Source organism: Rhinopithecus bieti, unplaced genomic scaffold (genome assembly GCF_001698545.2).
Source record: "Rhinopithecus bieti isolate Rb0 unplaced genomic scaffold, ASM169854v2 scaffold_26676, whole genome shotgun sequence".
NCBI lineage: Eukaryota > Metazoa > Chordata > Mammalia > Primates > Cercopithecidae > Rhinopithecus > Rhinopithecus bieti.
In genome coordinates, this window is record NW_016812009.1 from 80949 (window position 1) to 104959 (window position 24011).

A 24011-nucleotide genomic window follows, 5' to 3' on the forward strand; every position below is an offset into this window, starting at 1 on the left:
TTTCTATGTATTACAAACATTCTAATTTTACTCTTATCATTATTTTTGCATGTATAATACTTTTTTTTTTTTTTTTTTGGGAGGGAGGATTGCTTTGGCCCTCAGACTGGAGGGCAGTGGGGGGATCTTGGCTCACTGCAACCTCTGCCTCCTGGGTTCAAGTGATTCTCCTGCCTCAGACTCCTGAGTAGCTGGGATTACAGGCACATGAAACCCTGTCTCACCATGTTTGCCCAGGCTGGTCTCGAACTCTTGACCTCATGCTCCACCTGCCTCGGCCTCCCAAAGTGCTGGGATTACAGGCGTGAGCTACTGCGCCCAGCCCTGCATGTATATTTTTTATTAAAAGCAAAACTGGGCCAGGCACGGTGGCTCATGCCTGTAATCCCAGCACTCTGGGAGGCCAATGCGGGCAGATCACCTGAGGTTGGGAGTTCGACACCAGCCTGACCAACATATACAAACCCTGTCTCTACTAAAAATACAGAATTAGCCAGGCGAGGTGGGGCATGCCTGTAATCCCAACTACTCGGCGGGCTGAGGCAGGAGAATCACTTGAACCAAGAAGGGGTAGGTTGCGGTGAGCCGAGATGGCACCATTGCACTCCAGCCTGGGCAACAAGAGTGAAACTCCATCTCAAAACAAAACAAAACAAAAAAAGTAAAATTGGAATGCTATTAGGTTTAGAATTCTACTTTTCCCAATAATATGGTATGCATTTATCCAAATAAGTCTTCAATAGCAAGATATTTATTTCTTTATTTATTGAGATGGAATCTCACTCTGTTGCCCAGGCGGGACTGCAGTGGCTTGACATCAGCTCCCTGCAACCTCTGCCTCCTAGGTTCAAGTGATTCTTGTGCCTCAGCCTCCCAGGTAGCTGGGACTACAGGTGTGCACCACCATGCCTCGCTAATTTTTGTATTTTTAGTAGAGATGGAGTTTCACCATGTTGGCCAGGCTGGTCTCGAACTCCTGACCTCAGGTTATCTGCCCGCCTCAGCCCCCCAAAGTGCTGGAATTACAGGCATGAGCCACCTCGCCAGGACAAATAGCAAGATATTTAAATGGAAGCATTATATTTCATTGTAATTGATTTAACTATTTCCCTCATATTGGATTTTTAGGTAATTTCCATTTTTTCACTACTCAAGACTACATCCTTGCATGAAAATCTTTGCTTGACTCTGTTTCTTTAAATTCCTGAGAAAGGAATTACTGTCATAGAGCATAAACATTGTGAAGGTTTTTGGATCTTTTTTTCCAAATTGCCCTCCAGAAATTTTGTAATAATTTACATTCCTGCCTTCTCATTCCTGCATCAACACTTCAATTTTTCCCAATATTTCAAAATTTTGTTAGAAAAATGAAATCTTACTGTTTTATATTTTATTACCAATAAAGTTGATTATTTTTTCATATGCTTCTTGCCTGTCTGTAGTTCTTTTGGAACACTTAGTCCATACCATCAGTCTAATTTTTCTATCAGTGTGTTGGATTTTTTCTTTGCCGAGTCCAGTGGCTCAGCCTGTAATCCCAACACTTTGGAAGTCAGAGGCAAGGCAGGAGGATCCCTTGAACCCACCAGCGTGGGCAACACAGTGAGGCCCTATCTCAAAACCAACAAACAATTTATCGATGTTGTAAATATTTTTCTTCATATGCCCTTAAACTTTATACATTTTTTTAACTCAATGAGGATTTACACCTTCATACAGGCAGACTGATTTATGTTCCCCTTTGTGGTTTATTCCCTCACTTATGTGTTTACAAAGGCCTTCCTTCACCCAAGTTAAGGTAAATATTCAGCATATTTCCTTGCTGTGGTTAAGAGATGTGAGAAGATACTATGAGAGACTCTCAGTATGCTTACAATTTTTTCCAGTTAAATGAAGTCTTCCCACGTTTCCTAATCACTCACATTAAGCATATAGAATGGATGAATTTTAAATCTGAATATAAAACTAATTGCACAGCATGTGTCACTGCTCTTCTTATTGCCTATCTCGGGCAGTCTCTTTGGCCTGAGTGGTCCCTTTAGTTTTTAACCAGTGGCTCCATAATTCCTTAGGAAGAGCTGCTCTCTTTCGTCTCCATGGTGGTCGTAATTTCGCCCACACCTGCCCCCGCTTTGCTCTACAGCTCCACACTCCCCCAGCCCCGCCGAGAGCCCCTGGCTCCCGATTTCAGGTTACCCCAGGACACCCCAGCCATGTCTGTGCACCAGCGGCCCGCTCACGTACCCAGCTCCAAGAGCTCCTTCACAATGGCCTTTCCGATGCCCGTGGCCCCGCCGGTGACGATGGCCACTTGGCCCTGCAGCAAACCAGGCGCCAGGCAGCTCCTGCCCTTAGCCCAGGAGGCCATCTTTGCAGCGGCGTGCCAGAGCAGCTGAGCCGGGAGCCTGCTGGTTCTCAGAGCCATTCGAGGCGGGCGGGAGGGCAGGCCAGAGCCCGAGCCCACGTGACCGCCAGGACCCCGCTCCAGCCCCGGCCCGGCCCGGCCCGGCCCCGCCCCTCGCCCCGCCCCGCCCGCGCGCCGCGGCAAAGCCGCATTCTCCCGGAGCAGAACAGCTCCTCGCCGGCTATCCGCATCCTCCGCCAGCGTCGGTCCCTGGGCAGGTGTGGGTGAGACTCCTCGTTCGTTTTTTAAAATTTCGATGCCACTGGGGAGGGTGGAAGGGAAATGAAAAAAAAAAAAAAAGAGAGACCAGAAAGAAACCAGCGGGGTGTGCTCTATTTCAAAAATTCAATCCTCAAGGCTGAAGCTCTCACGATTAATTATAATTAAATCTCCAGTGCAGCTGGAAAAGGGCTGCAGCTCGGCGCCCTCGCTGCGCCCGCCTGCCAGGGTCGGACGTCAGCGATGCTGGGGCTCCAGGTGCTGTGTGCTGCTGGCTGGGAAGGAGGGAAAGGGCAGGCTTAGCTGAGGGGGAGAAATCCGACTTTCAGATCCTTTCATCCTTGGGGAGGGAGCCTGGGAGAGAGAGTGAAGGAGAAGAGGAGATACGGTTGCAGTTTTCCACAGAACCAAGAGAATACACGATTTAAAAAATAAACTCAGGCCCACCCCCGTCTCACCTCCCACTCCCCACCCAAGAATCAAGGGGAAAGATCATCTTTACCAGGTTTGAGACCTGATCCATTTCAGCTGGGCTGCATAGCAAGTCCAGAAGAGGATCTTTCATTGAAGGGTGCATGCTGCCTGCAAGATGTATCTATAGGTGTTTGAGATCATGTCCTGTAGTTCATTCCTTGTGCAGGACGGTGAACCCGCTGAGGATGAGGGAAATTTCTCATCTGTGTTTTGGTGCCCAGTAACAGTGATTTATATTCAGATATGCTCCTTATTTTTCATCTTGCTTCCCGCTGTCAACCCACCAGAGTGAGATTACACCTGGACTGGCCTACTGAGACTTCACCATAAGAACTTGGCCAAATGTGCCAGTTGCCGTGGTCTTAACAATCCAGGTGGGATGCTATTTCTAAGGCTGTTGTCAGAGTGTTGCATTTTCCCCTGACAGGTATTAAAACAATATAAAGGCAAATAAATGCCATCATCCTTTTGTTGGACCTACCACCTAGGATTCAAAAGCCATTTGGAAATGGGTCTGGTTGACAGAGGAATCAGACATCACTTCCTCCATCAGGTCCCACCCACCAGCCAGGCTGCGGTTCTTGTTGGACAGCTACACTTCCCTGTTCCTCCATCCTCTTGTCCTTCTCTGATCTCTTTTTAGAAACACTTCTCCCTCTATCTTTGTTGCTGACAGATTCAAATCTACACTCATTAAAGAAAGGGATAAATCTCCTGGTTGCCATTTGCTAGATAGTTTATCCAGGAATCACTTACCTCTACTACTTAAGTCAATTCTGTAGTTAGGACCAATTTTTCAAAATTACAACACCATCACCTCCTTTAAAACAAAGTAAATTCAAACAGGAAAGCTCAAAGTATTGTTGCAGAAAAATATAACTCTTCTTGGTTTGATCCCAATGACAAAGTTTTTTTTTTTTTAAGGAAAAGAACTATTGATTCAGTTCTGAGGGGTAACTTATTCAGGAAAAGTCCAGGCTTTCTTTCTTGTGGGTGGGGACACTTTAAATTCTTTTAAATGATAACTTTGCTGAAGATATAATGTAACATGATTTATGCCCTGGTCTGGACCCATGGATTCTCAGAGGTGTGCCAGGGTGGGTCAGTGGGAATCTGGCTGTTCTGCACCTTCTGTGTGGCTGCTGAGTAGACTGAGAGTGGGATTCTGATGTCTTCCAGTGAAACAGGGACTGGGGGCTGCAAGCCAATTATGCCCACTGAGGATGACAAGGTGCCATTCCTCAGCTGCAAGGAAGCTGCAGGATGAGCAGTCAGAAGGCGATTTTTCACCATCCAGGCAGAACCTGCGATTAAGAGAGCTTTGGGGTCTCTTCAAGTGATCTTTTGTTTAAAAATAGGAGGCATGATCTCTTTGCCTCTGCCTCTGACCTCTGTCAGGGTTTGAAAGTCCACTAATCCGCTAAGTTCCAGGCAAAAAGGCCTGGAAGCACAGCAATAGTTCTGCTGCTTGGACGCTCTTTGTTTTCAGATTTTAATTCTGCCTCCAGTTGAGGCATCTCTTCCCAAGGCCACCACGCCATGCCGCATTGACCACTCCTTTGGTTGAATCAAATGCTGCTCTTCCCTGTGCTCTGCGTCACTGCCCTCTTTGTCCTGGGGAAAAAGGCATTCCTGTGGCCAAGGTCCTCCCACATCCCCAAACCTCTCCCCACGGCTCTGTCATACCCCATTAGCAATGACTGCCTTCATCTTCCCACCCCTCCCCCACCCCATCTGCCTGGTAACTTTATTTTCTCCCCTCTGCAAAGCAGCTGCTAGCTCAGACTGACAGGGGCTTGTGGGATTCTCAACATTTAGACTTCCAGAATCTCAGTGCTAAAAGAATGTCAGTGAGGTATCTGGTCCTGCCCCCACCTTGAAGCAAAACTACCTAGCAATTGTGCCATAACGAGGCATATAAAGGAGCTTACTGATGTCTTTTTATTAAACTTCTCCCTAGTCTCAGCCTTTCACAGAAATAAGCTATTCCTGAGTTGCTACCACTTCACCCAGTCACTTAAAAAGATTTATCAAACATCTACTTGTTGGTCTTCTTCTATGGTACCACTTCATAGAGCTTAGAGTCTAGTAGAAGAGCTATGCAATACATAGCTCTTTACAATACATAAGTAAAAGAAAATAAATAATTACAAATGTTGGTAAGTCTTATACAGGAAACAAGCTGCTGTGATGAAGAATAATGAGAGGCAGAGCAGGGGGTCAAGTTTTTAGTTCGGGTGTCAAGAAGGGCTCAGGAGGAGACATTTGAACAAGGACTCAAAAAAAACAAAAACGGGCATAGGAAGAGGCAGGGGTGGAGTGGCAGAGCAGCAAAATAGACAGCACTTAAGAAGACCTCAAGCATTTGGAAGCATTTGGTGCTCTTGAGGAATAAATACACAGCCAGTGTGATTGGAGCATAGTGTACCTCCTATGGTGGTATAGATGGAGTGGCAGGATCAGGAGGTCCTTGGGCCACATGGACTTCCACCTGTATAATAGTAGGAAGTTACAGGAGGATTTTAAGCAGAAAACAACCTGATTTTCTTTTTTATTTTTATTTTTGACATGGATTCTCGCTCTGTCTCCTAGGCTAGAATGCAGTGGCAGCGATCTCGGCTTACTGCAGCCTCTGCCTCCCAGGTTCAAGCAATTCTCCTGCTTCAGCTTCCCAAGAAGCTGGGATGACAGGCACGTGCTGCCACACCTGGCAATCTGATATGTTTTAAAAAGATGTTTCTGGTTGAGTGCCGTGGCTCATGCCTGGAATCCCAGCACTTTGGGAGACTGAAGTGGGCAGATTACCTGAGGTCAGGAGTTTGAGACCAGCCTGGCCAACATGGTGAAACCCCATGTCTGCTAAAAATATAAAAATTAGCTGGGCGTGGTGGCACACACCTGTAATCCCATCTACTCAGGAGACTGAGGCAGGAGAATCAGGCCGGGGAGGTGGGGGTTGCAGCGAGCCGAGATCACGCCACTGTACTCCAGCCTGGGTGACAGAGTGAGACTCTGTCTCAAAAAATTTAAAAAAAAAATTAAGTAAAAGATGTTTCTTACTGCTGAGTGAGGAACTGATTGGAAGGCAGCAAGAGTGGAAGCTGGAAGATAGGAGCATTTTTTTTTAGAACCACAGTTAAGAGACAGTGGCCTCCTAGACCAGAAGAGAAGCAGTGGAGATGGGAAAGTGGGTAGATGAATTTAAGAATTATCTGGGCCGGGAGCGGTAGCTCATGCCTGTAATCCCAGCATTTTGGGAGGCCAAGGTGGGCGGATCACCTGAGGTTGGGAGTTCGAGACCAACCTGACCAACATGGAGAAACCCCATCTCTAATAAAAATACAAAATTAACTGGGCAGGGCGGTGCATGCCTGTAATCCCAGCCTCTCAGAAGGCTGAGGCAGGAGAATTGCTTAAACCCGGGAGGCAGAGGTTGTGGTGAGCTGAGATCGTGCCATTGCACTCCAGCCAAGGCAACAAGAGTGAAACTCCATCTCAGAAAAAAAAAAAAAGAATTATCTGGATAGTTTTTTTCAAAAGTGGCTTAAAAGCAGTTATTCTAAGCATGAGTTGCAGAGTATAAGCATGTTCTTAAAAACCTGTTTTCCCCCCTACGATGACCAAGAGTCCAGAGTTAATGGTTGCTTGAAGCTAACACTCTGTAATATCACATTTGTAATAATCTTTTTTTTTTTTTTTTTTTTTTTTTCAGGAGTCTCGCTCTGTCACCCAGGCTGAAGTGCAGTGGCGTGATCTTGGCTCACTGCAACCTCCACCTCCCAGGTTCAAGCAATTCTCCTACCTCAGCCTCCAGAGTAGCTGGGATTACAGGTGTGTGCCACCATGCCTGGCTAATTTTTGTATTTTTTAGTAGAGGTGGTTTCACCATGTTGGCCAAGCTGGTCTCAAACTCCTAATCTCAAGCGATCCACCTGCCTCGGCCTCTCAAAGTGTTGGGATTACAGGCATGAGCCACCATGACCAGCCTATTAATAATCTTTAGACTGGAAGTGGAAGTGGAAGATGGGCATAGCTTAACTTCCAGAGAAAAGAACAAAGTCCTCTCTCTTCTCTCAAGTCTATTGAGTAAAGCCTTGGAAATTGAGTAAAATTTTCTTTTAACCTCTCTCTTGTGAAATCTAAAAGGAAGGAGAGATGTTTAGAACCTGCTTCTCAGATCAAATACTAACAGCATAATAAAGTATACAAANCTGGGATTACAGGTGTGTGCCACCATGCCTGGCTAATTTTGTATTTTTTAGTAGAGGTGGTTTCACCATGTTGGCCAAGCTGGTCTCAAACTCCTAATCTCAAGCGATCCACCTGCCTCGGCCTCTCAAAGTGTTGGGATTACAGGCATGAGCCACCATGACCAGCCTATTAATAATCTTTAGACTGGAAGTGGAAGTGGAAGATGGGCATAGCTTAACTTCCAGAGAAAAGAACAAAGTCCTCTCTCTTCTCTCAAGTCTATTGAGTAAAGCCTTGGAAATTGAGTAAAATTTTCTTTTAACCTCTCTCTTGTGAAATCTAAAAGGAAGGAGAGATGTTTAGAACCTGCTTCTCAGATCAAATACTAACAGCATAATAAAGTATACAAAAATGGGGAAGATAATTAAGCTTTTCTTTCTTAACAGCTGTTTATGTCATATTTCTGGTAAGGCGTTTTCTCTTCTCTGTCCTATCAAGTCAACAAGTACATACTGACTTTGTACTATATGTCCAGCCCTGGGGTTTTCCCGTTGGTGGTGAAGAAGAAGAGTAAGAGAGTTCCTGATCTCTAGAAGTTTGTTATCTACTTAGGAAGATGAATGAAAACTCATGATGCCATCTATAATCCATACAATGATGTGAAATGCTGTGTAATTAAGTATTAAGAGTATGGTTCAGATGGCAAATGCTATTACATTGCAAATAGAAGGAGGCCAAATAAAGGGAATAGAAACATATTTATGAAATGTCAGTCATGTATTAGGCATTTTATACTGGGCCATTCATTGAATTCTCACCATACACCAGCAACACAGGGTTAGGGTGGGAGGAGAGGATATGGGGGCTGGGGTAGTCACAGAAAAGGACGTGAGTGAGTGTGTCTTGAGCCAGGCTTGAAAAAGGTGAAGTGTGACAAAGATGAAGAAACCAACATAAGCAGATGTGTTGAGTAGTCATGTTGTGGGAAAGGGAAGGGGGGAAAACTGTTACTGAATCCTAGGGTGGGGCGTAAATATGGAGAGCCTCAAACACCAGGCAGGCCTTCAGATATATTTTAGTCAGTAATGGCAAGACAAAATAAAAATATTGTTTTGTTTTGTTTTATTAATCACCATTAATACAGTAAAAAATGGTAGAGGAATGTCTTCTATTTTAGAATGTCTTCCAGTTTACAGGAAGTAGTATGAAGGCTGTATTCTGGCATATGGTGGTAGGAGAAATTCAAATGAACAAATTAACAAAAAGATTTCATAGGAATCACTAGCAGTACTTTGAGACTAATTATTATTAGGTATATGGAAATATGTCCTTCATATAGGAAATGGGTTCATCAAAGAACATTCTAGAAGTTTATAGATCTTTGGATAAATGTTGGCGAGTAGTATGGCACAATGAAAATAACATGGGCTTTGAAATTAGCAAACTTGGGTGTGAGTTCCATCCCCACCACTTACTACCTGTGTAAGCTTGAGCAAATTTCTCCTCTAAATGGGAACAATAAAAGTACCTACTTCATTGGTTTATTGTGAATATTGAACAATATGATTATTTTAAAGTACTTAGAGCACTTGGCATACAATAAACATCCAATAAGTTTCTGTTGTTACTATTATTAAGTCCAAGTGTCCTCTTCTGCAAAATAATACTTGCTTCACAAAATTGTTGTACCTAGGCCAGCATAGTGGCTCACACCTGTAATCCCAGCACTTTGGGAGGCCGAGGCAGATGGATCACTTGAGGTCAGGAGTTTGAGACTAGCCTGGCCAACATGGTGAAAACCCATCTGTACTAAAAGTACAAAAATTAGTTGGGCATGGTGGCACATGCTTATAGTCCCAGCTACTCAGGAGGCTGAGGCACAGAAATCGCTTAAACCTGGAGGTAGAGGTTGCAGTGAGCTGAGATTGCACAACTGCACTCCAGCCTGGGTGACCAAGCGAGACTCTGTCTCAAAAAAAAAAAAAAAAAAATTGTTGTACCTAGAACAATTGCGCAATATCTAGCACATAGTGTTACTTAATACATATTTACTGAAGCTGGGCACAGTGGCACATGACAGTAGTCCCAGCTACTCAGGAGGCTGAGGTGGGAGGATTGCTTGAGCCTAGGAGTTCAAGTCAAGCCTGGGCAACATAGAAAGACCCTATCTCTAAAAATAAATGAATACATAAATACTTTTTGAATGTGTAATTAAGTGAGATAATGCCTGTACTATATAATCAATTAACACAGAACCTACCAAATTACACAGTCAGTAAACTCCACAAACGTTGTGGAGTTTCCTTCTTCATCCCTTTCTCCTGTCCTTTCCCCCTTTCCTCTTGGTAACACTGAGAGGTTGTCTGCTGTAAATAAACATGAGTTTGGTTTGAACATGCTTTGCTAAAATGATGGGAATTCAATTAGAAAATATTCGCCAGGCTATTGGAGATACAGTCTTGAGATCTAGATTTGGGTGTTCTTGGTATAGCAGTGGTCCTACAGCTGTGTGCAGGAAGGCTGTATATTTCAACAAGAGGAACAGAGTGTGCTATTGAGAATAGAGGACAATGAATTAAGAATCGGGCCTACAAAACACTGGCAATTATGGGTTGGAGAAGGCAGATAAGGGAGCAAAAGAGACAGAAGGAAGGTTTGAGAGTTAAAAGAGAATGAGAGTAGAAAGTTAACGGAGGTGAGGGAAGGTTCAAGAAAGATTTGGAAATTAGTGGAATCAACAGCACTGGTGTGACAAGGAGAATAAGAATGGTGAAGTGGTCACTGTGATCCCCTGAGGCACTTTCAAGACTGTTCCTCACTGAAATGAGTGGATCTGTCATCAAATGAAGGAGAAATAGGGTTTTCAACAGCAAACAACAAAACCAAAAAACCAAAAACCATCAGCTGCTCACTGCAGCTACTACAATTTGACTACTTCTAGTTTTTTATTTTCATTATATTTTATTTTATTTATTTTACTTTTGAGACAGAGTCTCGCTGTCTCGCCCAGGCTGGAGTGCAGTGGCAAGATCTCAGCTCACTGCAACCTCTACCTCCCAGGTTCAAGCGATTCTCCTGTCTCAGCCTCTTGAGTAGCTGAGATTACAGGCATGCGCCACCACACCCAGCTACTTTTTGTATTTTTAGTAGAGACAGGGTTTCACCATGTTGGCTAGGCTGGTCTTGAATTCCTGACTGCAAGTGATCCACCCATCTTGGCCTTCCAAAATGCTGGGATTAGAGGCGTGAGCTACCACGCCCGGCCTTGACTTCTAAATCTCAGTGGGGAAATCCTGGACTTTAGAGTTATGCAAGTATAGAGTTAAACCCAAGTTCTCTCACTGCTATATTTAACATGTTGAACCTAATAGGTGAAGTGAGGAAAATAAGACCTACCTGTCAAGCTTGTTGAGACATGCAAGTAAGGTAACATCTATAAAGAGTTTACCTTACAGCCTGACACATAAGGCTTGATAAATGCTAATTTCCTGGCCTAAATCATCTTTGCAAGTGATTTGCATGTGCGTGTGTGTGTGTGTGTGTGTGTGTGTACAGAGGTTAGGAGGTGGGAGAAAAAGAGGGCAGAAGATTGCAGGAGGAACTGGATATGAGTGGCTATAAACTATTTGATAGAAAAGCTTGGTGGAGAAAAATGGGATATCAGATAAAGTGGCAAGGTAAAGTTATTTTTTTCTAGATAAGGAGCTTTGAGTTTGTTTGAAGGCAAAGAGGAAAGAGCCAGTAAAAGGAAGTTGGAGCTATTGGAGAAGGAGGAAATCAAGGATGAGGAAGAGATGGTATCAAGAGTCAAGTCAGGGTGGTCAAAGAAAATACCTGTTTTCAGACCACTCACACTGGGGGAAGCCAGCAGCCCTGACATCTTTAGAGATCTTGAAACAAAACCAGCTAAGCCACTCTCACATTTCTGACTCAGAGAAACTATTTATAGGAATCCCACAGAATTTTTGAGAAAATTCTATTCACAGAACACTAAAAGGTTCAGAAACCATACAAAACAAAACAAAACAAAAGGCTTTTGGACCTCCAAATTCTATAGGCAGGAAGTAGGTAGAGAAGACTACTCACCACCCAGCTAAGGCACTCCCCGTTTCTTGACACACATAATTGTGTGAGATAATAACTTTTTTATTGTTTTAGACGTTTACTTTTTGGGTAATTTGTTGCATGACAACAGATAATTCATATTTAGTACTGAGACATCTGATATCATTCCAGCCTTGCAGGAAACAATAAAAAATACCCCCATATTTAGGAAAACACTGTTTTTTCAGTATTCGTGATAACAAGTAGTCACCAGAACTGGTTTTAAACGTGTTAAATCAACAACTGCCTAAGTGAGCACGTTTTTGAAAGCCAGCATCAGAGTGCCAGACCCTGATTGGCCAAAAGTCAACTCACACTAGTGTGAAAGTCAGCCAAACAGGGACAGAGTCACTCACCTGATTGACTTTCAGAAACAAATGACTGACTGATGGGTTAATTTCCAAAAACAACTTTGCTGAGTGCTATGGTATGGTTTGTGTTCCCCCAAAATCCATATGTTGAAATCTTAGCCCCCAAGGTGATGGCTTTAGGTGAGGCTTTAGGTCATGAAGGTGGAGTCCTCAGGAATGGGATTAGTACCCCCATAAAAGAGACCCAGAGGCTGGACTCAGTGGCTCACGCCTGTAATCCCAGCACTTTGGAAGGCCAAGGCGGGCAGATCATGAGGTCAGAAGTTTGAGACCAGCCTGGCCAATATGGCGAAACCCCATCTTTACTAAAAATACAAAAATGAGCCAGGCGTGGTGGCGGGCACCTGTAGTCTCAGCTAATTGGGAGGCTGAGGCAGGAGAATCACTTGAACTCGGGAGGCAGAGATTGCAGTGAGCTGAGATTGCCCCACTGTACTCCAGCCTGGGTGACAGAGTGAGACACCCTCTCAAAAAAAAAAAAAAAAAAAAAAAAAAGAGGCCCAGAGAGCCAGCTCCTTCAACCAGATGAAAACACAGTGAGAAGGTACCCTCTATGAACCAGAAAGTGAGCCCTTAACCAAACCCCTAACCTTGATCTTGGACTTTTTGCTCCCAGAACTGTACGAAATAAATCTTTGTTGTTTATAAGCCATCTAGTCTACGGTATTTTCTTAGTGGCTGCTCAAATGGACTAAGATGCTGAGGGAGATTGTTATTATTCAATTGAACAGGTTTAAAACTGGTTCTACTGTCTACTTTTTACCATGACTACAAAACAATCCATCTTTTCCTAAGTTTGTGGGAATATTTTGTAGTCTCAAAGGATAATGTTCTAATTGTAGGGAGATGAGGAAGTCATGTTTCAAGGTAAATCAAGGACAGTGTCTCTGTCCTGTGACTACTGTGAGTAGACATTGGCTGGGCACCTTTCTAAAATGAGCTGTGCCTGAGGCAAAAAATAGCCCCCTAATGTGAATGGCCAGGAGCTCACCAACCCTTTACATTTCATATTTCTTATCTAAGGTTTTAATGGGATGTTCAAAAGTCATCTCTCTTTTTGCCTCCAATAGGATTGTCCCTCTCCGCCATCAGCTGACAAGATGATCACATTTATCTTTTATATCCCCAAGAGACTCCAAAGCTTCTCTTAGCTACTATTTTCTATATTAGTCTGTCCCTGGGCTCAGGAAGCTCTTCCAGTTATCTAACATTGGCCTCTCCCATTGTGCCCAACCAAATCAAGAGTGTCAAACACCATACCTTTTTTATGTTTTTTTAAATTAAATTTAAAAAATTTTTTTGAGTGATTCACCTGCCTTGATCTCCCAAAGTGCTGGGATTAGAGGCATGAGCCACCGCACCCAGCCACCTTTTGTTTGTAAGGCCGATTAATAAGGGTCATGATCTCCATGCATGTGTTCACTTTGCCCTGCCACATCTTCCTAGAGCACTACCCCCTCAACAAAGAGAGAGGAAAAGGGAACAAGAAGTATGAGATTTGTAACTTGCCTTCTCACATGTACTCTTTAACATTTCTGTATCCCTTCTGAACATCTAGGCACATCTTCAAAGAAGGAGTAAGGAGTACAGAACATAAACCTTCTCCCAGCTCAAAAGTTCTGGTCCTTTAATCTCCTCAGGGTCTCAACCCTTAGTGTGAAAACTTACACTGTATAGAAGGGCCAAGGAAGGCCCTTCACAAGCTGCCCCAGGAAACTACAGAGAAAAACAGAAGATTTAAGTAGGAAAACACAGTGGATTAGGGTGGCCTCCCAAGCTGTGATCATTGCACCCTTCAAGTAGGTACAAAGTGGTTTGTTCAGAGGTCATTCCTACCATAGAATTACCATGATGCAACTTTCTGAGTGTCAGTTTACAAGAGGACTTGATCTGGGAAAATATTTTTGTATTAAACATTCTACTTAGAGAGTAGAATTAGAAATGTATATATATACACATTTGTGTATATATACATATGTATAAGTACATATATAGATATACATATATATGTATATCCTGGAACTTTAAGTAATAATAAAAAGAAGAGTGTGTGTGTGTATTTGTTGTTGTGTTTAACAACAAAACCTGAAAATCTTCACCTGGGGGTGGATTGCGTTCAGCCTCCACATTCAGTTTCCCATGGGTAGAGGTCCACTGTCCTCTGTGTTGAGGCCACTTTGGTAGAAGAGCCCTGGTCGAGCTCATCATTGCCCAAGACCTGCTCAGCATTCTAATGGTTGGATTACTTGTCCTCTGGAGCTATTTACCTTCAGAGGGCTCTCTCCCCTGCTTCTCCCTGGGTACATCTTTGTACTTTTAGACACCTCAGCCAACTTAATCTCCTGGTCCAGAAAGCTCCATGTATAAGAATTTAGAGATAATTGCGCTCATTCTGCCCACAGTACACCCCCCAGGCAAAGTCAGGCAGTGAGGATGTAGTGAAACCTGCCCATTTCTTCCTGTGGATCCTACCACTAAGATTCCCAATTCTGTCACTGGGTGCCTGATTTATTCCAGGCATTGGGTTTAGTGCCCAGGTATAAAATTAATTTAGATCCAACACCTGCCAATCCAACGGAAAGACAAAGAAAATTAACAGAGGGGCCAGGCGCCGTGGCTCACGCCTGTAATCCCAGCACTTTGGGAGGCCAAGGTGGGCGGATCACGAGGTCAGGAGATCGAGACCATCCTGGCTAATACGGTGAAACCCTGTCTCTACTAAAAATATAAAAGATTAGCAGGGCGCGGTGGCGGGCGCCCATAGTCCCAGCTACTCAGGAGGCTGAGGCAGGAGAATGGCGTGAACCCGGGAGGCGGAGCTTGCAGTGAGCCAGGATAGCGCCACTGCAGTCTGGCCTGGGCGAAAGAGCGAGGCTTCTCAAAGAAAAAAAAAAAAAGGAAAAGAAAATTAACAGAGGACAGAGGAAATACTGGGTGAGAGGGCAGCAGAGGAAAGCTCCCCTGCCTGGAGGGGGAGAAAAAGCCATTCCATTGGGCTTAAAATTCACCTAAATTTTGGAAACATTGAAATGAGAAAAAAAAATATGTATTTTGGTATTTGAAGAGATATGATATACAGTCCTTCCTGTCACATGGTAATTACCAAAGATATACAATTTTTAGACATGGGATTTGCTTCAAAATGAATGGAGCCTAGTGGAATCCTAGAGCCTGGTGAAATTTGTGTTTCTTTCTTCTCTCCACTGCCCCACTCCCATCCACTGGGCCAGTCCACTAGACACTGGGAACATTTGAATACACATGAGAGGAGAAGAAGCTTTATTATTGGGAATAAAGGGATGGCAAATGGTGTACATGTGGCAAGAAAGGAAAGGCTCAGAGAGCACTGAAATACAGTGAGGGATTTGGGAGTTGGGAACAAAAGTAACAGCTAGTAACCTGGAGTTGCTGAAGAGTGTACAGCCTCGAGGAGTGTGGGGCAGCAGGGTTGTGAGCAGAAGCTTGCTATTCTCAATAATATGCACAGTTATTTGAAAAGTGGGGAATTTTTTGGTAAATAGCTTGGAAACTTTTTATATCCATCGGGGGTGCCACTATAGTTCATAAGCTATTTTTCACAGTATAAATGCCAATAATATTGCATAACAGCAGGAACATTTGCCTCTTTCACTAGGATTAAAACTGAGTATGTTAAAAGTGCATGAGAGTATTCTAGCCAATAAATGAAGAAGTGAGAGAAATGGAATATCATCATTCGGTAACCCCTAATGATTTAATGGGTATAGTCAATGGCCATAAATGGGCTATTAACTTCACAAAAAGAGTCAACCAGACATTAGGGGACTTCTAATGGAAGTACAAAACACCACCACTAAAATTGTCTTGCCAAACAAGACAAACCATCAACCAAAACCATTTCAACATGAAATTGATCAAGACTTTCTATGTAACTATCAACTCATAACACAGAGTTCAGAGGCATATGCTGTGGGGATGCAATCAGCAAAAACCAGACTATGAGAATCTGCACGATAAATGACCTGCTTTCTTTAACAAATAAGTTACCAGGAAAAATAATGAAGGACAGGTATATAGACCTGCAATGTCCAGAACAGAAAGTGGAGAGACAATGTTATTTTAAGGGTGAAAGTGAAGCCTCTCCACCGCTCTTCCAGCATGTGATAGGACAAATCCCAGCAACTTTTTGAGATTGTGGGCTGACAAGAAGCCAGGAGACAGATTTCCTTTACAGAATAGCAAGGTAGACATGGTTGGTGAGGTTGTACCATCTTTGAGTGGCTTGCTTAATGTTATATTTATCCATTTGAGTATAGTTTTAATGTATGACTCAATAGCCAGAAGTCTGGAATACTGGTCCCAGCCACCTGTGGTTTTTTTCTTTCTTCTTTTTTTTTCTTTGACAGAGTCTTACTCTGTCTCCCAGACTGGAGTGCAGTGGCACGATCTTGGCTCACTGCAACCTCTGCTGCTCCAACCTCCACACCAGGCTCAAGTGATTTTCCTGCCTCAGTCTCCCAAGTAGTGGGATTACAGGCACCCACCACTGTGCCTGGCTAATTTTTGTATTTTTAGTAGAGACGGGGTTTTGCCATGTTGGCCAGGCTGGTCTCGAACTCCTGACCTCAGGTGATCCACCTGCTTCGGCCTCCCAAAGTGCTGAGATTACAGGGGTAAGCCACCACGCCTGGCCTACCTGTGATTCTTAACTCTCATTTACTGGTAAGGCTTCCTCACCCAACTTGGTTATACTCTGCATGCTCCAACTAGAGGCTGATTTCTACACAAAAATCGGTAACACAAGCAGACTATGCTAACTACTTAATGTATGTAAAAAAAAACAATAATTGTTGACTTTCATATGAATAAGGAAAATGCAAATTATGACAACAATGAGATATAGTATTCCTTCACATGGATTTTGCCAAATATTATATGTTTGTATAAATGACAAAAATATTACTGTAGCAAAAGTTTATTCACTATCTATTGTAAGAGATTTCTATTGCACTCCCAAAATAAAGTGTTGCAAGAAGTAAAGGGAGAGGAAGGCTTATGCCAAGTTGAGGATCCTTTCCCACATTCCTGTCCATCTCACCCCATTTGCTTCCTGTTGATGGCTTTGCTTTCCTATCTTTCAGGTGGAATGCATCCTTGAGACATGCATAGCCCCATCTAGGAAGACGCTCTGTGATGTGTGAACTGTGAGTTTGCTCAACGAAATCCGACTCTTTATAATACACAGGTAGACGTCAGGGCTGGGATGGAAGATCCAGCAGCAGTAGAAGGCCAGGTCCAGCTCCCAAGCCCCCACCAGGGCTCTCTCAGGAAGGCTGTGGCTGCTGCCCTGGCGCTGGATGGGGAATCCACAATAGGGCGCAGGAAAAAGAAGAGGAAAGAGTCACGCCCAGAATCCATCATCATCTACCGCTCAGACAATGAGAAAACAGATGAGGAGCCTGGTGAATCAGAAGGTGGAGATCGGCCTAAAGAGGAGGAGGGAGATGATTTCCTAGACTATCCTGTGGATGATGGTAAGTCTCTCTAGCCCACTTGTTTAAAGCCATGAGAAGGAAACCAAAAGGGTATCTTCCAGAACAGACAGGCATATGCTCACTGACCTATTTCTTCTTGGTGATACATTTCTTCTTGCAATATTACCATCTTTTATTTATTTATTTTGAGACAGAGTCTTGCTCTGTCACCCAGGCTGGAGTGCAGTGGCGTGATGTCAGCTCACTGCAACTTCCACCTCCTGGGTTCAAGCGATTCTCCTGTCTCAGCCTCCTGAGTAGCTTGGACTATAGGCATGCGCCACCATGCCCCGCTAATTTTTGTATTTTTAGTAGAGACTGGGTTTCACCATGTTGTCCAGGTTGGTCTCGAACTCCTGGCCTCAATTGATCCACCCGCCTCAGCCTCCCAAAGCACTGGGATTATAGGATGAGCCACTGCGCCTGGTGCAATATTACAGTCTTCATTCAACAAATGGTATTTACTGAGCACCTATTACATTTTTTCTAGATAATACAGAAATCTCCACCCTTTCAGAATTCCTAATGTAATGGAAAAGGCTGATTTATACACAAAAATTGGTAACACAAGCAGACTATGCTAACTACTTAATGTATATAAAATAATAATTGTTGACTTTCATATAAATAAAGAAAATTATGAGAAAAGTTGCCATAAGAAAATCATATGGCAAATTATGACAACAATAAGATATAGTATTCCTTCCCATGTAGGCTTGCCAAAAATTGGGTAAAATATGAATACATCAATATGAGAAAATGGATATACTTCATGCACCTTAGTGAAAGTGGAAACTGCCTCAACTACTTTGTGGAGGAAACTTGTCAACATTTATTAAATATTTAGTAAAATTCACAGTTCAAAACATGCATACCTCATGACCCAGAAATTATCAATATCTACTCCATGAAACTTGTGCCCATGTTATCCTTGTATAAGGAGGCATGTATAAGAATATTTGTTGCAGCTAATGCAACTATGACGTATTTGTATTAAGAATTATTGTGGAGGCTGGGCACGGTGGCTCACACCTATAATTCCAGCACTTTGGGAGGCCAAGGCAGGCAGATCACGTGGGGTCAGGACTTTGAGACCAACAACAGGAGTTTGAGACTGGCCAACACAGTGAGACCCCATCTCTACTAAAATACAAAAATTAGCCGGGTGTGCTGGGGCATGCCTGAGGTCCCAGCTACTTAGAAGGCTGAGACACAAGAATTGTTTTAACCTGGGAGATGGAGAATGTGTGTTTGCAGAATGTGGAGGTTGCAGCAAGCCAAAATCCTGCCACTGCACTCCAGCCTGGGTGACACAGCAAGACTCCATCTCAAAAATAATAATAATTATTATTATTATTGTGCAGCCATAGAGAGATGAGGCAGATCTATTTGTGTAGGTGGATCGATCTCTAAGACATATGCTCACGGTGAATAAGATAAGCAATTTCCCTGCTCTTCTGCAGTTGACCTTCAGGGAAAGACAGACAGTGAACAAGTCAACAAATAAAAGATACTTTTTCAGGTAATGGTATGAGTTCCAAAGATGACAAAACCACGCTGATGGGAAGATGAGTACTGGTGGAGGGTGGAAGGTGGTGGCGGAGAGATTGCATGGTTGTGAAAGGCTTCTCTGAGGAGGTGACGTTTGAATTGATCCAAATGACATGAGGGAGCCACCGTGACAAGTTCTAGGGCAGAGTTTTTGGAGGAGGCGGAACAGCAAGGGCAAAGCCCCTGAGGTGAGAGCAGCTTTGACCTGTTTATGGAAAGGAGTTATTTCAGTGTAGGGAGTATAGGGAATAAGCGGGAGGATGGTGAGAGGAGGACAGGAAGGTGGACAGGGGCTGGATCCTGGTGACCCTTGCAGGTCTTGGCAAAGAGTTTGGGATTTGTTCCAAGTGCAAGAGGAAGGCAATGGAGGACTTTTAAGCAAAGAGACATCATCTCGTTTATATTTGTAAAAGATCACTCTGGCTTCTCTAAAAAGAGTGAATTATAAGGGTTAAGACTGGATGCTGATGGGAGACTATTGTGTCCCTGCAGCCACAGTAGCACTAATGGAGAAGTTCGGGTGATAGCAGGAGAAAGCTGGATTCAGGATGCAGTCTGAACTTGCTGATTGACCAGAGGCAGGGAGTGAGGGAAAGAGGAGAATCAATGATGACTCCTGGGTGACTGACAGGAATGGCAGGGAGGATAGATGGTGGTGTTTACCGTGATGAAGACTGGGAAAAGATGGGGCTTGGGGGACTGCACATTCCTTTTCTCTGGGTACACAGAGTTCCTGCCACTATCCAGGGCCCTGCTCTTTAGGTGACTTCGTCTTATCTCTCAGCTGTGGAGCAGGAGGCCACAGGGCCCAAGGCCCATGCCTGCCTAAAGCCTGTATTTTCCCATCCCCACCCAGACTTCTAGGGTGGCCAGAAGATGGCTATTTTGTTCTGTGTGGGTGCGTCATGTATGTGTGTGTATGTGTGGTGTGCGGTGTGGGTGTGCTATATGTGGAGGTGTGTGGGCTGTTTGTGTGTGTTGTATGGTATGTGTGTGTGGTGTGTGGTGTGTGTGTGGATGGGTGTAGGTGGTGTGGTATGGGGGAGTATATGGTGTATGTACGTGTGGGTGGTATGTGTGTGGTGTGTGTATGTGTATGGTATGTGTGGTGTGGTATAGTACGTATGGGTATGTGGTGTGTGTGTAGAATGTGTATATTATGTGGTGTGTGCCTATGGCATGTGAGTGGGTATGTGTAGTGTGTATATGTGGAATGCGTGGGGGGTAGCATTTGTGTGCATGTATGGTGTGTGTATGTGCGGTGTGTGTGATGTGTCTATGTGTGTGTGGAGTGTGTGTGGTGTGTGATGTGTGTACGTTGTGTGTATGTGTGGTATGTATGGGTATGTGGTGTGTATATGGCATGTGTATGTATGTGTTGTATGTGGTAGGTGTGGGGAGGTTGTATGTGGCATGTGTGTGGTATATGTGTTATGTATGGTGTTTGGTGTATGTGGTGTGTGTATGGGGTGTGTATGTGGTATGTGTATGTGATGTGCATGATGTGTGGTGTGTGTGGGATAGTGTCGTATGTATATGGTATGTGTATGGGAGATGGCATGTGTGTGTGTGTATGGGATAGTGTCATGTGTATATGGTATGTGTGTGTGGTGTGCATGGTGTGGTGTGTGTATGGGATAGTGTCGTGTGTATGTGGTATGTGTATGGGATATGGCATGTATGTGTGTGTGTGTGTGTATGGTGTGTATGTAGTATGTGAGAGGGTGTATGTGTATGGTATATGTGGGATGCATGTGTGTGTGCATGCAGCCCCTAGATGTGAGGGCTGGATCAGGCATGTGGGGGCCCCCTCTCAGAAAGCACAAAACTAGGCGTGAGAAGGGAAGGTGATGGCTGTCCATCAGTCCAGTGCACACACATGCAGTCTTGACAGAGTAGCTGATACACAGGAACAGTATCTTCACAGCACCGGTTACCTAGAAATAGGATCATCATTTGCATCATGTCTGTATCAAAGTTCCTCACACTCCTCCATGCCACAGAGATTGTGCCAAGATTGAGGCCTCCAAAAGCAGAGAGAGTACATAAAAAACAAGCTTAACATGCCTCACAATTTTATCAGGGCCCAGGCACAAGGAGTGAGAATTCACGTAGGAGCAATAACACCAGTGGTCGCCTTCCCAAGGGAAACCCACTCAGTCCACCATTGAATCACTGACTCAGGACTGTGCCAGATGCTGTAAAAAAGGCTACTCTTGTCTTCATGCCCAGCCTAGGAGGGTGCGACATGGAGATGCAATGCCCACTCTTCTGATCTTGACTCTCACCTCTTTTGTACCCTGCAGATATGTGGAACCTGCCTCTGGACAGCCGCTATGTCACCTTAACTGGGACCATCACACGAGGGAAGAAAAAGGGTCAGATGGTGGATATCCATGTCACATTGACAGAGAAAGAGCTGCAGGAACTGACCAAGCCTAAAGAGTCATCAAGGGAAACGACGCCTGAAGGAAGAATGGCCTGCCACGTGGGAGCCGACCGTGGGCCCCATGTGGTCCTCTGGACGCTGGTCTGCCTGCCTGTGGTTTTCATCCTCTCTTTTGTTGTCTCTTTCTACTACGGCACTATCACCTGGTACAACATCTTCCTCGTGTATAATGAGGAAAGGACCTTCTGGCACAAGATCTCGTATTGCCCCTGCCTCATTCTCTTCTATCCAGTGCTCATCATGGCCATGGCTTCCTCCCTGGGCCTCTACGCCGCTGTGGTCCAGCTCTCATGGTCCTGGGGAGCATGGTGGCAAGCTGCCCGGGACATGGAGAAAGGCTTCTGTGGCTGGCTCTGCAGCAAGCTGGGTCTAGAGGACTGTTCTCCCTACAGCATTGTAGAGTTGCTTGAATCCGACAATATCTCAAGCACTCTCTCCAACAAGGACCCCATCCAAGAGGTAGAAACCTCCACGGTCTAAACTCCCAACAACTTACTTCCTCCTCTGGCCCCAGTAGCCTATATATCATCTTAAAATTCCAGCAGATTCTTCCTTTAAATTACCCCCTGCTCTCCGCAGTTCTTCTGGGAAACCATAGTCCATACTGATCAGTTTTACCATCTTGAGGGTTCCAGGAGGGCAGGGAACAGATGAGCCATTGTGCCAAAGCAGTTCATCCAATGGACAAACTCTTCTTGATTCCCTGCCCTAAAATCACCATTTATCTAGGACAACGAAACTCTCCTATGTGTCATTTTGGGAGCCTGAAGGTGTTACCGGTGCCTGGAACTGAGGGGAGTATGTGACTAAATGTGTCAGGGAGAATAAAGAACCTCAGGGGTAACCACATCCACCAAGATAATAGACAGGGATGGAGTGAGACATTTAGGAAGCTGGGCTACCACAGTGTAGCAGAAGGTAAACATTTGTGTGCATCATTTAGATTTAGATTTAGCTGCATAGAATTAAAACCCTAAAATATCAGTGGCTTAAACAAGATAGAAGTGTATGTCTTTCTTGTACAGAAGAAGTCTGGAGGCAGACCATCCTGGGACCCTGTGAAGTAATCCAGGTCCCAGGCTTCTTCTATTTCTCTACCATTAGTAGGATGTGACCCTTCTCACCCTTATCCTCAACATCCCAGTGCTGATTACATCTTCAGCCATCACATCCATGTTTCTGATAAAATACAGGAAAGGGCAGAGAAGCACACATCCTTCCTGTTCAAGGAGACTTCCCAGAAGTCCCACTCAATTCTTCTTATATCTCATTGGCAAGACCTCAGTCACATGATCTCATGAGCAAAAGAGGCTGGAAATGTGGTTGTTGGGCTGGGTAGCTATATTCTCAGCTAAATTTTGGGTTCACACTAATTGAAGAGAAAAAGGAAGAATGGTTATTTGTTTTATGTTTTGTTTTGTTTCGCTTTTTTAGACGGAGTCTCACTCTGTTGCCAAGGCTGGAGTGCAGTGGCACTATCTCGGCTCACTGCAACCTTCGCCTCCTGGGTTCAAGCGATTCTTGTGCCTTGGCTTCCCGAGTAGCTGGGATTACAGGCGCATGCCACCAAGCCCGGCTAAGTTTTGTATTTTTTTTTTAGTAGAGATGGGGTTTCACCATGTTGCCAAGGCTGGTCTTGAACTCCTGACCTCAGGTGATCCACCTGCCTCGGCCTCCCAAAGTGCTGGGATTATAGGAAAGAATGGTTATTTTTGTAGGCAAGTCAGAATCTTTGCCTCACAATGATCATTTAAATACATTCAGAACCCCAAACTGCTAATATGGTTTTATTTATTTATGTATTCATTCATTTGTTTATTAATTTATTTATTTAGGCCTGAATCTTACACAGAGAATTTATACATAGATATTAGCTACATATACTTCGAATATGCTATACATAGATATTAGCACCTCATATACTTTGCAATTAAGCTTCTGTAATGTCATGTGATTTGTTTTTGGAAAGGAATAGTGGACAGGAGAGTACAATTTATAATAGTAGCATAACTCTTTGTCCTGGTGGTGGAGGTGGGACGAGGTGGTGTTATTTAACCTAGATTAAAGACCAGCAAGGGAGGAATTGCATCTGCCAAAGTTTCCTCCAACAGAGATCAGTAGCCCCAAGCACAAAGAAGCCAGATTTAGCCTTCTGTTGTTTGGCAAAACCTTACTCAGAGCTTTACTCCCTCAGACCTTTCTGAGTTTAACCACAGACATGATCTTTGCTGTGCTGAGAAACTTGTGTCTTCCTGGCCTGTAGGGAGTGTAAACCAGATTAGTCCAGATTAACAGACTCTGAACTTAAAAAACAAACAAACAAAAAAAAAAAAAGTCACTCCTAAGGGTGTCCTTCTAGTTTCAAAATATCAACTCCTTAGAGGTCAGCAGAATTGGGAGATTTGGGTCCTTATAAGAATAGCTGGTGCTCTTTTGTTCATATCTCAAAACACAGCTGTTGAAAGAACTGCTGTGATGAATCAAACCACAGGAGTTGGTCATGCTCCCCACAGAGAGCCCAGGACATTTGCCTGATGTATGGTGCTGAGCTCCACCTTCAGAGGAACTCTTTTTTTTTTTTTTTTTTTTTTAATAGCTATTATTAGCTTGACAAGAAAAAAAGTGCCCAACAGTTTTAATGTTAACTTTGGTGCTCTATGGTGCATTTGCAGAGATATGAACAATTAAAATGAAGACAAAGAAAATAAAAATAAAGTCTGATTATCATTTGCTCA

The 24011-nt window shown here is 44.0% G+C and overlaps 2 protein-coding genes across 4 annotated transcripts in view; one reads left to right on the forward strand and one right to left on the reverse strand.

Annotated features, from left to right (window-relative positions):
- Positions 1–2481, reverse strand: part of PECR (peroxisomal trans-2-enoyl-CoA reductase) — a 41474-nt gene extending 38993 nt beyond the window's left edge. Inside the window, exon 1 of the mRNA XM_017895482.1 lies at positions 2245–2481. Coding sequence (XP_017750971.1) covers positions 2245–2425 — 181 coding nt within the window. The 5' untranslated portion in view covers positions 2426–2481. The remainder of the gene's footprint in view (positions 1–2244) is intronic.
- Positions 2482–2502: 21 nt separating this feature from the next.
- On the forward strand, positions 2503–24011 carry TMEM169 (transmembrane protein 169). Of its 3 annotated transcripts, none has more exons than XM_017895483.1 (3): positions 2503–2628; positions 16884–17276; positions 21134–24011. In XM_017895483.1, exons 2-3 carry the CDS (start codon positions 17006–17008, stop codon positions 21754–21756), a joined length of 894 nt encoding a protein of 297 aa, XP_017750972.1. In that variant the 5' UTR covers positions 2503–2628; positions 16884–17005; the 3' UTR covers positions 21757–24011. The 3 variants fall into 3 exon arrangements, with proteins under 3 accessions (XP_017750972.1, XP_017750973.1, XP_017750975.1); XM_017895484.1 differs by having other exon boundaries at positions 2503–2622; XM_017895486.1 differs by having other exon boundaries at positions 2511–2622; positions 16988–17276.